The 17361-nt window shown below is 40.4% G+C and overlaps 1 protein-coding gene across 1 annotated transcript in view; it reads left to right on the forward strand.

Moving 5' to 3' along the window:
* Positions 1-1983: 1983 nt before the first annotated feature.
* The window catches only part of LOC111147337 (integrin subunit beta 8), an 80761-nt gene continuing 65383 nt past the window's right edge, over positions 1984-17361 (forward strand). The window contains exon 1 of the mRNA XM_022503329.1: positions 1984-2110. Coding sequence (XP_022359037.1) covers positions 1984-2110 — 127 coding nt within the window. The remainder of the gene's footprint in view (positions 2111-17361) is intronic.

The raw sequence follows: 17361 nt of genomic DNA on the forward strand, positions 1-17361 counted from the left end.
TTCCCTCCCTCGGCCTAGAGTGGTAGTGACAGGATTCCAGAAGGCACGCGGCTTCTCTGACAGTTGCCCAGCTCAATACCCGCTCCCTTTTTGCACCTAAATTTCTGAGCTGCAAGCAGGCAGAAACGCCCTCTCTGGTCCTCTCCTTAGTTTCTCTCTTCTGCTTCCCCGCACTTTGTAACTTCTTTGTTCCGTTTATTAGAAAGGTGACGCTTAAGGTCAAAGGACTCACTGTCACTAGCAAAACCCAGAGCCACCACCAGATCCTGGGAAGAACAAGGCTGTCCAGCCCAGGGCTGAGACTCGGAGAGAAGGAGGCGCGAGAAATTTCAGCGAGCAGCTCCGGGTACGGCCTCTGCGGACTGGACCAATTCTCCAAGTGTTGGGGAGATGCCGGACGGTCTTGGGGTGGGGTAAAGTGTGAGCTCCTAATTCTACAAGCAACGTTGGCAGTGCGCACCCTCGGAACAGAGGGTGTTGGGGGCGGGGAGAGCCCCCACCTCCACCCCCACATGCTCTACTTTGTACGCTGCAGCTGCCGGGCAGTGAGTATCTCGGAACAAAGGAGTGGAGAGTGCCCGGGTGAGAGGCTGGGGTTTGTGCGCAGCTGCCATTAGTACTGAGCGAGTCTCCATACCGGCTAGGGGAGCGTCGGGGTGCTAGGATTCGGCGAGGAGGGGGGAAGGGAACAGGGGGAGCGATTCTTGTTGAGCAGCTACGCATCAGGAGCTCTTGTGAACGGTGGGCATGACAACTATCAGCGCCAAGGGGGAGAAAAAGAGCTGGAGTGAGCAAAACAAAGAGCGAGTGTGGGCCGCGGTGACTTCATGCCTCACCAATGTCCCGCCCACGCTGCTCCGAGCTGTTGCTGCTGCTGCTGCCGCCGGAGCCGCCGCTGCGCCTGCAGGCGGCCGGGGCGAGGCGCTGGGTAGCGTGGGGCGGTTTCCTAGCAACTCGCGGCCCGGAGCGCGCCCAGCTATCAGCACTTGGGGAGCCCCCCCACCCGGGGGCCGGAGCAGGACCACTGCTCCCCCGCCCCTCGCCAGCCTCGCTTCCCTCTCCTTCTCTCTGGGTGCACCCCAGAGTGCGCCAGCGGCCGGGGTTCTGGACGGCGGGACGTCTGAGCCGCAAGCTGGGGCCAGAAGGACGAGGGCACGAAGCTCCCGCCCCGCAAGGCCGGGCTACTGCACCCTCGCGGAACCTCCCCTCCTGTGCTAGCGGCGGTGCGCTCCACTCCCGGCCGAGCGGGGAGCTGCTATGCCTCGCTCTGGGTCCGCGGGTGCCTCTGGGGGCTTCTAGGGTGCTGCTGGAGTCGTTTCCCCCAGCTCTTGGCACCCGGCGCTTCCTCCCTCACCAGCCAGGACATTGCCGTTTTGACTTTGCCCGCGGCTCAGCTGATGAGGCGGCAAAGCTGTAACTAAGTGGAATTGGCCTCCCTGCCCACCTGTGGAAGAAGCTCGCGTTGATTGATGCGCCATCGACTTTTTTCCCCTTCGGCCTCGCCGGCGTCCCCTCCCACAGATGCAGCATCACCCAGTGATAGTACTTTAGCCTGGTTTTTCCCCCAGGCTTCGGGCTTTGTTTGGGTTTGATTCTGTTTGGCTGTTCACTAAGCTGATTTATGCAGCAGAAGCCCCATCGGCCGGAGAGAAACAAAAGCTCTTTTCTTTGTCCCAGAGCGGGCTGCGTAGCCTTCGCTCGCGTCGCCGCCCCGGGCCATTGACCGTCAGAGGAGGTGCTTCTCGCGGAGATCGCGGGACCCGCAGAGCCGAGCTGGCAGGGCCTCTGGGGCCCTGAGATGCCAAGCAGTGTCCGGGCCAGCGTACCTGCACCGCTTGCTCCGAGCCGCAGGGTCCGCCTGCTGGGCCTGCGGGAAACGTCCTAGCGATACTTGGCCCGCGGGCCCCGAGGTGCGCCCAGGAGTCGCCAGCGCGCAGCCGGATAGCAGCCAGGCGGCGGGCGCGGTGCGGGCTGCTTTGCATTATGTGCCACTCCGCCCTGACTTTTTTTACTGCCGCATTTGTCTGCCTGCAAAACTGCCGGCCAGGTCCTGCCTCATTCCTTCGGGCGGCCTGGGTGTTTTTAGTTGTTCTTGGACTGGGCCAGAGTGGTAAGTTCTGTTTTCTTTTGTTTTCTTCTCTTCCCCAAAGGTCTGGGGCTGTGACGAAGAACATACTGGCCAGGTAAGTGGCCCAATGTCAGCCTCCATCCGCCCTGAGAACTTCAGAAGGGCGGGTGTGTGGCAGCGTCCTCCATTCAGGTGGCCCGAGGGAGGCCAGGTGTCAAGTACTTCCGTGCCCCGGAGTGACAGCAATAACATTGTATGAGGAGACTCTGTGTGTTGCTCCCGGATTTGGGGGAAGCAGTAATAGAATGGAAGTTTGGAAAAGTGAAAGGTCATATTTACCTAAGCGAGTTCAGGGGCTCTGCTCCATCCTTGAAGGCATCCTCCTTGAAGGCATCTTTGTGGGTACCCCCATCTTTCTGCATGTGGATCCACCTATCACTAGCATTTGATTCAAGGCTAAGGTACACTGCTACAATGGGAGTGAGTTTTCTGGGTTTGAGTCCATGAAAGAAGAGGATGGCTGCATACAAGTTTCCTCTATCATTGTGCTTAGCCTGAATGAATTAAACACACTCGCAAAATACTCTTTAAGTCACCATTTTTTCAGCTGAAAAAAAAAAAAAAAAAAAAAAAGCCTAGCTAATTAATCTCTCAATCGGATCAGCCCCTGAGACTGAAACCCTCAGACAGAAACCTAGACCAGGATTGACAGCTTTCAATCCAGGCAAGCCACTTCTATCAGAATTGCCTTGATTTGGAAAGGATACTTTTTAATAATGTATATTGTCCTTATTTTACAAATTAGGACAGTACCTCCCATGCTAAATCACAAAAGCTCGGGTCAAATAGTGTATGAAAAGGTATGTAGGCATTTTGAATTACATGAAAATTTAAGATGGCTGTACTGGATTGTTAGTAAACAGTAAATAAAACATACAGTAAGTAATAGTAGTACTCATCAATCTGGGGTGAACTCTTCTTAGTTTTAAATATAGGCCAAACATTTATTTTTGCCAATGCAATGATTATTGCCAATTTTTTTTATTTGCTTTATCTGCCTTTAGTCATCAAACCCTTAAATTCTGTTAGCACGTTTCTCTGAACTCGCCTGTTGAAGTAGAGTTGTAATTGTTTTGTAGACCAAAATTTTCTCTTATGCTTCGAATTGATGTGCCATGTTTCTGCCTGAAGCTAATAAAAACAATCAAGTCATAATCTTACAAATAAGAGCTTAACTGTAAATATCCAGTTAGCTTCACTCATTTGTTGCATATATAGTTGTCTAATATTTGTTTCAAAAGATTTACCCAGGTATGTGAAATGAGAGCAATTAGAGTAAATTTTTATCTTGTGGTTATTTTTTGGCTTATATGTTTATTTCAAAATAAGTGAAATTTGAAGGCATAGGAAATAGTAACGTTCATTATCAATTATCTCTTCAGTGGAACTATGCATTGATTGCAGCAGATTTTCCACTGAGTATAATTCCACCTTGTGTTAATATGTGATGAAGTATTTTTCTAGATTTAGTAAATACACACACATATACACACAAAAGCAAAATGATCAAGGCTGTGTCAACAGAGTATATTTTGTCCCCAGTACCTAGACAAAACATGCTACTTGCCTCTAGAATTTACTACTAATAGTATTTTTAAAATATTCATTGTGCTTGTAAAGATCAGTCAAGTTCTCATGTAATAGCATTGTATTTCCATTCAGTAACTGTAATTGGTTTGAAGTAAATACTATGAATGCGCTCCCTTGCACCTGCAGTTGTGAAAAGGGAATGCTTATCTGAAATCGGAACAAGGCATCCTTTTCCCAGTCACTGTCAATATACAAAGGTTTCTGATGTATACTGGTTTGCATTGCAGTTAAAATCATGCAAAAAATTTAAATTATAGCCAGTACAACTAAGAAAATTAGAGATCAGCGTAAACTGTTGTACTTTCATGATATAGCTACATGTCTCAAATTATATGTCTTCGCAGTGCAAATTAGACGCTTAAAGCAGAATAGAAATCTAGGTATCAGTTACAAAAGAAATCTTGTTCCTTTGCTCAGTAGTTTACACCAGGGAAATGTTGAGGGCAATAAAGTCATACACAAGGAACCATAAACTGCACAACAGCATAACTTTGGGTTTAATTTTTGAAGTAGGATTTATAGGTCCCAAATACATAGTGGACTTTTAACAATGAATAAATGGTGAGCAAGGGGGATGTTGTTAATAAATCTGACCATTTTTCTGATTTAGAAAAATGTTTTTCAACTTTCCCTGGTGGAAATCACCAACAACTAGAGAAACAATAACAGTATAAAATGGTTAATGAGTAACTGGAAAACACTAAAGAATACTTAGTGGTTAATATTTGAAGAGTTAATGTAGCAACACTATTGTTTCTGCATTTGCTCACTTTGAAAGGTTAAAAATCTTTTTTTTACCTAAAGTTTTATATAGCAATATAAGAGTGACAAATTTCAGAAATTACCATTTACTTTTTAAAAAGTGTTAATTATTATTGCCATGTAATTTTACCTTCTGTCCATAATCAAATATTTATTTAAACTTTGAAATAATAATCAGCTGGATTAGCATTGTTTTGTAACTATAACATTATTTTACCTCAGAACATATTTCATATCACAAGTGTTCTGAGATTTCTTTATGCTTACCTAAAGTAAGATGATATTTAAGAGAATCAAGGCTTCATTTTTAGAAGTCCAGTCTTCCAAAATATTTGTACAATAAGCATCCAAATTAATTCTATCTTAAAGCAACTGAGACACTTTCTGATTAAAAAAAAGTTAGTGCTGTGTATGAAATATATGTATTTCATATATATACATGAAAGCAAAAGAACCGATTATGATTTGGAGAAATTTTGTGCCCCCAAGTGGCTCCTTCACCTGTTAACACATTATCAGAAATTTCACCACGTAATGGATTTCTTTGGATTAAGTACGGTTTTGACAGTAGGTTTCTTTTAATTTTTAACTTTGTATTTGGAAATTTTCAAACACATACAGAAGCAGAGAAAATGGTATAAGGAATCACCATACCCCCATCACTAGGCTTCATCAAGTATCAACTCAGGGCCAACTTTTTTCATCTCTTCCCCTACTCATTTCATCTCATTCCCCCAATAAGATTATTTTGAAGCAAATTTCATATAATTTTATCCTAAAATATTTCAGTAAATCAAAGTACTAATAGAGGAGAAACACATGATCATTTGTCTCACAGCATGAATTTTTGAACTGAAATTTAGGGCTTCAGGAATGTTCACTATGTTTAAAGGAAGAAATGCAGAAGTGACAAAGGAAGCAAAGATAATGACAGTTTCAACCATTTACTTTTCAATGATTCTGTTATGGCTGCATTAAAAATACTTCTCTTAAAACTATGCATATGTAACAGCTTTTTTGGTATGCATGTATATGAAAAAGAAAAAAAAATAGCATGAATAAATCTACTTCCCCAGACAAACATCAATTATTTTATCCCAGTGGAATCACAGGTATAACTTGTTTTAGGTTTCAGTTTCAAGGATTGTTCCCTGTGTCTCTGGACTCTTCAGTTCTTCTCCTCTCTACTGGGCCATTTATAGCATATGCATATCCATACATGTTGTAATATCTCTCATCTTCTATTTCTCACTCTCCTTTTTAGCAAAAAATCCTTAAAAGAGTTGTCCATTCTTGCTGTCTCCAATTCTCCTTACCTTCTCTTTGAATCCATTCCAGTCAGGCTTGTGTTAATCACCTCTGCAGTGATACCATCCTGTTAATATCACAGTGCCCTCCCTATTGCCACAGCTGATAGCCAGTTTATGGTTTTCACCCCACTGGCCTATCATCTGTCAGCAAGTTGACACTGTTGACCACTCCCTCCTTCAAAACACTTCTTTCCTTGACTTCCTGAACTCACATTCTCTTGGTTAAGCAAGATCCTTCTCTCTCTTATGTTGCTTCTTCTTCCTGTCCCAACTCTAAATGTCAAAGTGGCTGAGGACTCAGTCCTCAAACTTTCTTTTCTAGATATATACTGAGTCTTCAGATGGACTAATGCAGTATTGGGTCTTAAATACCACTTGTATGCTGACAACTCCAGTCCTGACCTCTTTTCTGATCTCCAGAGGGGATAGCAAACTACCTATTGGGCATCTCCACCGTGCGTCTAAAGGCAAAATCAACCCTAGTGTATTCAAAACCAAACATCCAATTTTTTTCCCCCAAGCTTGCTTCTTTCTTTCATACTCTTCCTCATCTCACTAAGTGATCAGCCACACTTCTTTCTTTCATACTCTTCCTCATCTCACTAAGTGATCAGCCACACTTCCAGTAGTGCAGGGTAACACTTTGGTGACATCCTTGATTTCTGTTTCCCTCACATTCTACAGTCACTGTACCACCTCCACTGCCACCACTATGGCCCATGCCATTTTTTGCTTGAACTCTTGAATGCCTATTAAACTGTCTTCTCTGCATCACAGTACAGCAAGACTTACCTTTTTAAACTGTGCCTCAGGTTCTCTCATTCCTCCCCTCAGAACTCTACACGGTTTCTCATCTATCTCAAATTGAAGGCCAACTCTACATGGTTTCCAAGATCCTGATGACTTTCTGACCTCCCCTTCTTACTCACTTTTCCCCTCTCAATCTGTTTTAACAACACTGATTCTTGCTATACTTTGGATGTACCATGCATGATCTTACCTCCAATCATGAACTCACTGTTCCTCTTCTCCCTGGAATGTGTTTCCATGAGATATATTTCTAATTCCCTCTCCCTTAGTTCTTCCAGATGTTTATTCAAATATCTTATCAAAGAGGCCCTCTCTGTTCTCCTTATCAACACTATCTAGTGCCTCACCCTGGATCTTCTTTTCTTTTATATATTATAGCATCCCTGATATATTATGTATTTGTTTACTATCTTTCTCTCTTGCTCCCAACTCAGCAACTACATTATAGCTTATAAGGGAAGGTACTTTGCTCTCATTTTAGTTATGGAAATACCAGTTATATAAAAGATGCTCAATACGTATTTGTTGAGTGAAAGAATGAATAAGTAAATTTCTTCTCAGTTTTGTCATCACATTCTCTGTTCATTCCAAGATGAGGCTTCATTTATTTTCTACCAACCTCTCTAATCTTTGTAACAAACAAATGAACTGAAGAATCAAGTCTCACTATATTTATTAGATAATAACAGAATCTTCTCCCAGAAGAAAAATAAAGGTATTTCTATATTTAGCATAAACATGAAAAATTTGCCTAATAAGCCAATTTTGCTGTGATTTTTTTTTTGTCCATTCATATTTGATAAAAGTTGAATTAATCTTATAACTTCTTCCTTTTTTTTTTTTTAAAGTATACCATATCTTCAAGTGGTAGAACCATATATACAGGACTCTAAAACATAGGACTGACCAGGGGCATCTGGGTGGCTCGGTCAGTTGAGCATCCAGGTCTTGGTTTCAGCTGAGGTCAAAATCTCAAGGTCCTGAAATCAAGCCCCCTCTCCGGCTCTGTGCTCAGCAGGGAGTCTGCCTTAGGATCCTCTCCCTCTCCCTCTGTCCCTCCTCTCCACTTGCTCTCTCTTTCAAATAAACAAATAAATATTTTTAAAAAATAAGACTGACCAGGTATAAAAGAGTCATCTGAGAATCACTAGCTGATTAAATTTTTCCAATGTATGTTTAAGTTTTAAAGATAAATTATTCATTCATGAACATATATACCTGGTAAGCTAATTAAGCCTTAATTAGAGCAAAAACAAAATTAGTTAATAATTTTAATGAACAAAGGGGAATTGGGAGGTATTATTTAAGAGAATAAAGGTCATCTTTGAATAGGTTTTCATATAGGCAATAAAAGATAAATACAATAATTAGTTCTCATTCCAATTTTTTTATGAGGCATGAGAAATATGACATAGCAACACTAGATTGCATTTTCAATTTTCTTATTCCCCATTTTGAATGAAACTTTCTCAAAACAAATAAGGTATTTGAGATAACTTTGTCTTTGTTGCTCAACAGTTTAGAGACTTTTCTGCCACCCCTGTTAAATTTTACCTGTCCAGGTATAAATAATTGGGTGTTAAATTCCTCACTTTGTTCACCAGCACTACCACCCACACAGTCATTTTAGTGTTCACTAGTTGGGTGTCAGAAGGTATTGTTTTGATGTAAGTTTCTTTAGACGCTAAGAAACAGGAGCCAATCCTCTGCAGGGCCCATCAGTTTTCTTGAAAAGTAAAAAACCATTTGTTATGTAGTCTTTCTCTTGTTTGTACTTAATAAGCTAAGATGCTCAAAGCATCCCACTTGAAAATGCCTGTTGTATAACATTCTGTTGTTTAAATGGTGCTGGGGAGTCTCTTTGAGTAACTTGTATAAAAATGGTGAGTGACTTGTGATATTATTGAATCTTACCTTATCAAACCGACCTAAGGAAATAGTCTTTTTATATGTTCATCAAATAACCTAACAACATTCATAACCGGTCCTGTACTGTATATGTCTAAGTCCTTTTTGGTCCTCAGGACTAGTCCCTGTTGCAGCCCAAATCTATACATTTAGACTTTTGCCAACATGAGAATGCTGAGCCCTGTGTATCTTCTCTAATTATATATGAAATGCATTCTGTAAGCTGTATATTGATTATAAAATAAAAGCAGACAAAATTAATATTTTATGATGATTCACACTGCATTTTATTAAATTAAACAATTAAATTACTGAGTTTAAGTAGGTGACTTATTTGTTACTCTCTAAAAATGTCATTTTTCCAATTTTATCCTAAAGAAGTCATGTAAGTGTGACTTCTATATGTAGTGAAAAGAAAGTATAATGTTCATGTCATGTAAGAAATACTTGGGTAGGGGCACCTGGGTGGCTCAGTTGTTAAGCGCTGCCTTTGGCTCGGGTCATGATCCCAGGGTCTTGGGATCGAGCCCCGAGTCAGGCTCCCTGCTCAGCGGGAAGCCTGCTTCTCCCTCTCCCACTGCCCCTGCTTGTGTTCCCTCTCTCACCGTCTCTGTCAAATAAATAAATAAAATCTTAAAAAAAAAAAAATGAAACACTTGGATAGCTCTCGCTCTATACCACTCACTGATCTAACTGATTCACCATATTAATTGACTCTTCATACTAATATTTTAAGAGAGGTAGAATTATCATCTCTGTTTTGGAGATGATAAAAACCGAAGCACAGAGGAGATAATTTGCTCAAAGTCACCTAGTTATTAAGTCGAAGAGATAAGATGAGAACTGTCATGTTGCCTCCTACCTTCTTAAAAAATTTCCGGATGTTACTCTAAGTTATACATTCACTGTGGCTATCAGATGAAGGAGGACCTTCACACACCTGTGGGGATTCCTGGGTCCAACACTGTAACAATGTTACTGGCACAGAGTAACTAGAGATGGGAATATACTGATTTGTGAATTGGGGGCATAATCAAAGCATACTTCTGGTGGAAGCTCCCAAGTGCTCTCAACTCATCTTAAATACGCCTCACTATGGTTAGTTTCCTATCATAGTGAGAATGGAGAAAAGACATGTGGCTTTATGGGAGTAACCTGGAATGTAACTATGCCTCACACAGGATTTCCAATGCATTACAGATGTGTATGACTTGTGGTTATGAGAGAAAGAAAAGGGGACTGACCTACTAAGTATTTGGTAGCCTGTTCAGTCAAAAGTGTTCAAAGGGACAAAATCACAGTATATGAGTCAGACTGCTGATCATCATAGGACTTGTGACATTTCTACCTGGTTGGAGGTACTCTATTATAGCTTAATACTCTATATTGTTTAATATATTCACATTATTTCGTCTTCATGAGTTTTTAACTAAAGTGGGTAATTCTTTGGCTGTTAAATATTTGCTGTGATTAGCCATGATTAGCAGTATTGCTTGTTTAGTGCATTTCCAGTATGTACTAGGCTAAAGGAATATACTGCTATGTTTTCTTCAGGCATAAGTATTTTTTATTGATTTTTTTTTGCAATTTTATATTTTTATTTGACAGTCAGCAGTTAGTCTTCATCCATATTGACTATATGGATTTTTGAAGGCTGTGACAGGTATATGGGTAACCAGCAATATAGAGCTTAATTGGTAAATCTTTATCCTTAGTGTTCTGGACAGCCAAATACACGTTCAGTGTAGGACATATCTTATTCCTTTGATCCAGAGAGCTCTCTTGAGCCTGGTGTCAATGCACACATCTGGAGTTCCCTTTTCCTTCATGGAAAATTTCCAGGTACTCTTTGAGTGCCTGAGGGTCATGGTTCTTAAAGTCCACTCCATGGATGCACTTGTGAATGCCCTTACTGTATTTCCTGATCACCATCTCGTTAAGGGCAGAACAGCCCTTCTTATCCTTGTCAGTCTTCTTCGAGGGAGCCATCCAAGGAACACAAGGGATTATGTTCCTTCAGGCAGAAGTTTGATGCTGAGACATCAAAGGCTCTACCTAAGCACTAGGAATACAGTAAGAGTGCAAAACAAAATTCTTGCTGTCATGTTGCTTACATTCTGATTGAAGAGGACAATAATTGTATTATGCATGTGCTTATATGTATATATAAACAATTATATGATAAAATATATATTTTATACATAAAAATGTAACATATATTTTGTCACATGTATATGTCACACACACACACACACACACACACACACACACATACACACACAAGGTAAAAAGAAGAAAAAATAGAGCAGAATGAGAAATTGCCCTGAGAGAGACAGAATGAGATATGCTGCTATTATATATGAAAGTCAGAGCAGGCTATTTTAGAAAGATGACATTAAACTTCTTAAATTGTTTCTTTCTAGGTCCACTTAAGGCATTTCACAATCTTTCCTATGGTTCAGCTCTTCTAAAAAGTAGGGAAAGGTATGTTAGGATTTCCAACTTGATAACAGTAATAGGAATTTTCTTCTCCTTTGCTATTAAACTTGATCAAATTCTCACTTATGGCTAGGAAGAGAAAAGATGTAAAGTAGTGAAGGGGTGACAAGATGATAAATAAATGGGTGAGACTAGGTAAGATGTTTTAAGGAAAATGGAGTTGGTTTTTTTTTTTTTGTTTGTTTGTTTTTTGTTTTTTGAACACATCAGCTCTTCATCCATAATGGTTTCTCAAATTTATCTCCTCTTTTTAATACAATGCCACTAGAGTGGAGAAAGACTGACATATCCTTCATTCTATGGGCTTCCTAACCAATCTCCAACATTTCAAATCTTTGTCCACATTATTCCTTCCTATAGGTCCCAGTGTCTTCAGGCTGTTCCACGTGGCAGACAAATTCCTTCCGGAGCATCTCATGCCTAACCCTTTGAATCCTTGTTCACATCCCATTTCCACACCCACCTGTGACCTTCTTAAGAGAGAAACTGCAGGGCACCAGAGTGGTGCAGTGGGTTGAGCAACCGACTCTTGGTTTTGGCTCCTGTCATGATCTCAGGGCCTTGAGATCCAGCCCTGCATTGGGCTTCATGCTCAGCATGGAGTTTGCTTAAGACTCTCTCTCCTTCTTTCCCTACCCCCTTCCTCTCTCTCTCTCTCTCAAATAAATAAATATTAAAAAAGAGAGAGAGAGAGAGAAAACTCACTGTTCTGTGTCTCAATGCCTGGCACACACTAGGGTCCTAATAAACTATTTGATATAAATGACTCAATGAGTGAGGGGAGGATAATAATGATTAGCTTAAAATTGGGTATCTAAGCAAATAAGCTTCTTTAACTCTAATCCTCATTAGAATTTGAACTTTAAGAAATACAGTTTTCTTTTAAAAGTAAGTTCTAGGGGCACCTGGGTGGCTCAGTGGGTTAAGCCTCTGCCTGCAACTCAGGTCATGATCTCAGGGTCCTGGGATCGAGCCCTGCATCAGGCTCTCTGCTTGGTAGGGAGCCTGCTTCCGCCTCTCTCTCTGCCTACCTCTCTGTCTACTTGTGATCTTTCTCTCTGTCAAATAAATAAAATAAAAAATCCTTTAAAAAATTTTCTAAAAAAATTAAAAAAAAAATAAAAGTGAGTTTTACTATGAAACTTTTGATGCCATGAAAGACACTTGTTTCTGCTTACTCAGTCCACCCAGAAAGCAGTTTCTTGGCTTTACAGGAAAATCTTTAGCAGAGATCAATATAGAGATGTCATAATTTTATAAAATTGTTTTCCTTCTGAATTTCTGTGATAATTACTTTCATTGTTGACAGTTAAGTATAAAAAATAATCCTGATCCTTTACTCTCAATCTGTATTTTAAAATTAATTCTATTTAGATCATACAAACTGGACTTTATAGTCATTTACCAAACACTAAAAATGGTATTGAAGACAGACTGTTCTAATCCATTTAATCATTCATTCATATTTTCTTAAAACATCTATAGCTTTGTGTCAAGCACAGTTCTGGGTTCTGGAGGTAAAAGAATAACAATAGTGAGCAGCTGTGAAGTATTTTCTGTATGCCGGGTACCCTTCTGTACATATAGGGTAAAAATATATCCTTTAATGCCCACAACCCTCTGAGACATGGGCTTTGATAATTCCCATTTTATAGTCAAGCAGACTAATTAAAGAAATACTGAATAACTTCTTCAAGATCTCTTAGCTAGTAAGTAATGTGACTCCACACCCTCAATCATTACAGACTATCTACCAGGGGTGAGAAGAGTCCCTCCTCTAGCACTCCCCACAGTTAGCTTATCCATGCTATATGACTCTTCCGGCTTCAGTGCCCTACTAGATCATCTCCAGGATTCTCTGCCCAAACAGCCCCGAATTACTTTCAGGGCCACCCTGTGGGTAGACTGTGCCACCTGTATGCCAAACTCCAAGAGAGGGAAAGTAAACAGAGCTTAGAAATGCACACTGGAGTGTTCATGCTGGCCAGTGATAGGCTACTTGCAATGCAGAATAAAACTAGAAGTAAGAGAGAAGAGAAGCAGATCAGGGGCTGGAGGGGTTTTACATACTGCCAAGTTGCCAAACAGAAATCTAAAGAGTCTGAAATTCTAAATTCAACCTGGCTTTCTAGCACATTATCAGTGTATATTTATCAAGATAAGAAAATATAACTTATTTTAATGGTTTTTTTTTTCCCAAAGATTTTATTTATTTATTTGATAGAGACACAGCGAGAGAGGGAACACAAGCACGGGGAGTGGGATAGGGAGAAGCTGGCTTCCTGCCAAGCAGGGATCCCAATGCAGGGTTCTATCCCAGGACTCTGGGATCATGACCCCAGCTGAAGGCAGACGCTTAACCGACTGAGCCATCCAGGTGCCCCATATTTAACGATTTCTTAGCCTGAGTTTTAACTGTTAAATATTTAGTCCTGTTAGTCCCATCACCATTTTTACTCTTGCTTTGGGCCCTAAAAAGTTAAGGACAGACTTGTATAGTAATTTATATATTACTCTAGGGAGAGTGACAAACAATGAAAACACCAGTGCTTATTGCATAAGAAAAACCATCTTATGTCAAGGTGCTTTTATTTGTCAGTAACTAAATGTCTTTTGGTAAACTCTAAGATGTGAACAGATTACACTGAATCCTATTTTCTTGCCAAGAGAGTTACAGTAAGGGTCTAGTGTATGCATATTTTTAATTTAGTTTTTCTTTTTTATTTCCCCTTATTAATTTAAAATATGTCACAGAAAGGAAAATTTTACTTACATGAATTAGCCAAATTTGGCTGAATTATTCAGCTGGCATATATTTAATATCTATAAGTGAATGAATAGGTAAAATAAACATTTCCATACTGCTTTCATGGATTAAAGCCCTATTTTTCTCCTTAAAAATCAATCTTAATGTGGCCTTCTTTCTGTTTTCAGAGTAAGTAAATTAGTGTAGTTTCTGTATCAAAGAAAAATAATGGAAGTCAAAATGGTTTCCATTGGGATTTTATAAGTTAATTAAAACATTCCTATCTTTCAACAAAAGTACTGGCTGGGATCAATCATTTGAGAAAACTACTAATATTAAACAGACTTATTAAAATTACCTTTCCAGGATGCCTGGGTTGTTAAGTTGGTTAAGCATCTGCCTTTGGCTCAGGTCATGATCCCAGGGTCCTGGGATAGAGCCCCACAAGTCCTACAAGTCCCACATCGGGCTTCTTGCTCAAGAGGAAGCTGCTTCTGCTTCTCCCTCTGCCTGCCGCTCCCCCTGCTTGTGCTCTCTCTCTGACAAATAAATAAATAAAATCTTTAAAAATAAATAAGTAAATAAAATTACCTTCCCAAGTCATTTTTTAAAAGTTCCCAACTAAAATTAGTTTAGGAAATAAGGATAAGATAATTAAATTAGAATTGCCATGTTAAATTATAGTGGTCTTATTGTATATATACTCAAGACGACTTCTAAAAGTGCTTTTGAGTGGTTGTTATTCAAAGTTCATAAATGTTCATATTTTAGAACAACATATAAGATTTTTAAAAGTGGGGGTGCCTGGGTGGCTCAGTGGGTTAAGCTGCTGCCTTCGGCTCAGGTCATGATCTCAGGGTCCTGGGATCTAGTCTTGCATTGGGCTCTCTGCTTGGCAGGGAGTCTGCTTCTCTCTCTCTCTCTGTCTGCCTCTCTGCCTACTTGTGATCTCTGTCTGTCAAATTAAAAAAAAAAAAATTGAAAAAAAAAAAGATTTTAAAAAGTGGCCTTCCATGATAACCTTATCAATCAGCCAACCATCATTACTATAGTGGTTTTAGAGATGTGTTATCTCTCTTTCCCAGGTGTTTTTATTATTTTGTTTTACTTTGTTTTGTTTTAATCAACAAATACTGTTGTCAAAGACAGTCTGTTGCTATTCTAGGTCAGTACTGGTGCAGTTTGATTTTTGAAAACTGCCTCTCAAAATCATAGTCCCTGGGTTGTATGAAGAAAGGAAAAGTACCTGCCAAAGGCTAATTCAAGCCAAAGTACATGGGAAAGACCAAGTTGAGAAGTATAGGGAAAGTCTGGTAATGAAGGCAGGAAGATAAAAGAGAAGAAATGTCAGCTCTAAAGAAATAAATGTACCAAATATGTCTTACTAGGTATGTAAAGTGGGCCAAGTCGTTTGGCCAGGGATGTTTGATGTTTTGCATGGTTTGGGACCCAGCTTCCTTTTATGATAGTTGATATTTCAAGATATGCCAACAGTAAAGTGCAGCCACAGTTCAGATACTGTTTGTTACACATATACATATGGTATCAGGGTCCTATCCTCTGAATTGAACTACAAATGTTTTCCCAGATACAAGCATTTTTTCCCGATTTCAGTGGAGAGCATATAGTTAGTGTAATGCCCTAGTAACTATGACAGATACTGGGTAGAGAAAGGAGCTGGGTGGAAATCTTCTTCCTTATGGAATGAAGGATTACCACTATGCTCCAGAGTAGATTTAGAATATTATGATGTTGTACAAAGAAAATAATTAAAAGTCGGGGTGCCTGGGTGGCTCAGTTGGTTAAGCGACTGCCTTCAGCTCAGGTCATGATCCTGGAGTCCCGGGATCAAGTCCCGCATCAGGCTCCCAGCTCCACGGGGAGTCTGCTTCTCCCTCTGACCTTCTCCTCGCTCATGCTTTCTCTCACTGTCTCTCTCTCTCTCAAATAAATAAATAAAATGTTTAAAAAAAATAATTAAAAGAAAAATTCAAAATTCTACAAGATTAGGCTGACAATAGGTACATTAAGGAATGACAAACTAGGAAATGTCTTTCCTTATTGCCAGCTTGCTAGGAGGCTGGACTGGCTATGCCTGGTGTGGAAGGTACTTGATAGCAGGGGGCAAAGAATGTGAGAAAGTTTTGGGGTGTGTAGGAATTGCTGTAGAACTGGCTGTTCTAGTTGGAAACAAAAAACTCACTGTAGCAGAACTGTATTGTTGGCAGAAAAAAATGACCTAGCTGGTCTCTTTTATAGTATAAAGCCTACTTCCCAAGGTGTTGCTCTATGGTCTTTGTGTACAGTTGGTCTGAACTTTCACTGAATTTATTGACTTGAAGACAAGCAGAATGTAATTTGCAAAAGAAAACCCTCTAGAAATGATAGATGAGGCTTAAGTTCCAAAGGAATTCATTTGGAAGATAGTAACACTGGAAAAAAAAAAAAAAAACAACCCTCAAGAAGAGAGTAAGTTTCAGGCATTCTGAATTTGGTTAAAAACGTCCCTTTTGATGAGCATTTCAACCATAACCATCTAGACACAGAGCTTTAAGGTGAGGGCCAACATAATATAATCATAGTGCCTAACCTCTGAAGTAGGTAACGGGGACACAAGGACTAAATGTTATTAGTACCAGTCTCCAATTCAGAGATGTAGCATGCTTGATGCCTCTTGAAGAATTCAAAGCCACAAAATGTTTGGTTACATTTCATGGGATGATGATGGGGCAGGGGAGGGGTGTGGGTTCCTGAGCATGTCCTGCGTCCTCCTGAAGGCAGCACAGCAAGGCTGGAGAATGAGGCCAGGGCTCCCTGTAAGGGTGCACATGGTATTGATATACCAGGACTGACCCTTGGCTACTTGGAGGTCAGCATAGCATCGATGCCAGAGGTCAATGCTCTCTGAGAACAGTCATAGACTAGATTATCTGATGAAAATCTAGTTCTGTTCTCAAAGAGAGAACAGATTAGAGAGACTAGAGACTTTCTAATCTAGAGAACTAGATTAGAGAGACTAGAGACTAGACTAGAGAACTCTCTGTTCTCTCTCTGAGAACAGTCATAGACTAGATTATCTGATGACTTGATGGGGCAGAGATGGACTTATAGGCATTATGAAAAGTCAGACGTCAGGGGGACCTGGGTGACTCAGTCAGTTAAGTGTCTGCCTTTGGCTCAGGTCATGATCCCAGGATCCTGAAACAGAGCCCCACATCAAACTCCTGCTCAGTGGATAGCCTGCTTCTCCCTCTCCCTCTGTATTTCCCCCACCTCGTTCATGCTCTCTATCTCAAATAAATAAATAAAATCTTAAAAAAAAGGTCAGATATCATTTTCATGATTTCATGATCCAGTGGCCCTTCATGAGAATATACCGCATAAGAATTTCCACAAAAAACCCACGGTCCTTGGCCCCAGGGATTGCTAATGGCTCTGCCTCAGTTGGAGGCAGTGAGATGTGTGGCTGATTTGGATGATTACATGGGATCAGATGAACCCAAAAACCATAAGCAAGGGCATGAATACATTGTAAAATTTAGGAAAGTGTCTAGTAATAACAAAGATGGGGAGGGTCAAATTAAATAAGAGCTTAGGACTTTGAAAGA

This window comes from Enhydra lutris, unplaced genomic scaffold (genome assembly GCF_002288905.1).
Source record: "Enhydra lutris kenyoni isolate GAN:26980312 unplaced genomic scaffold, ASM228890v2 scaffoldscaffold16, whole genome shotgun sequence".
NCBI classification, from domain to species: domain Eukaryota; kingdom Metazoa; phylum Chordata; class Mammalia; order Carnivora; family Mustelidae; genus Enhydra; species Enhydra lutris.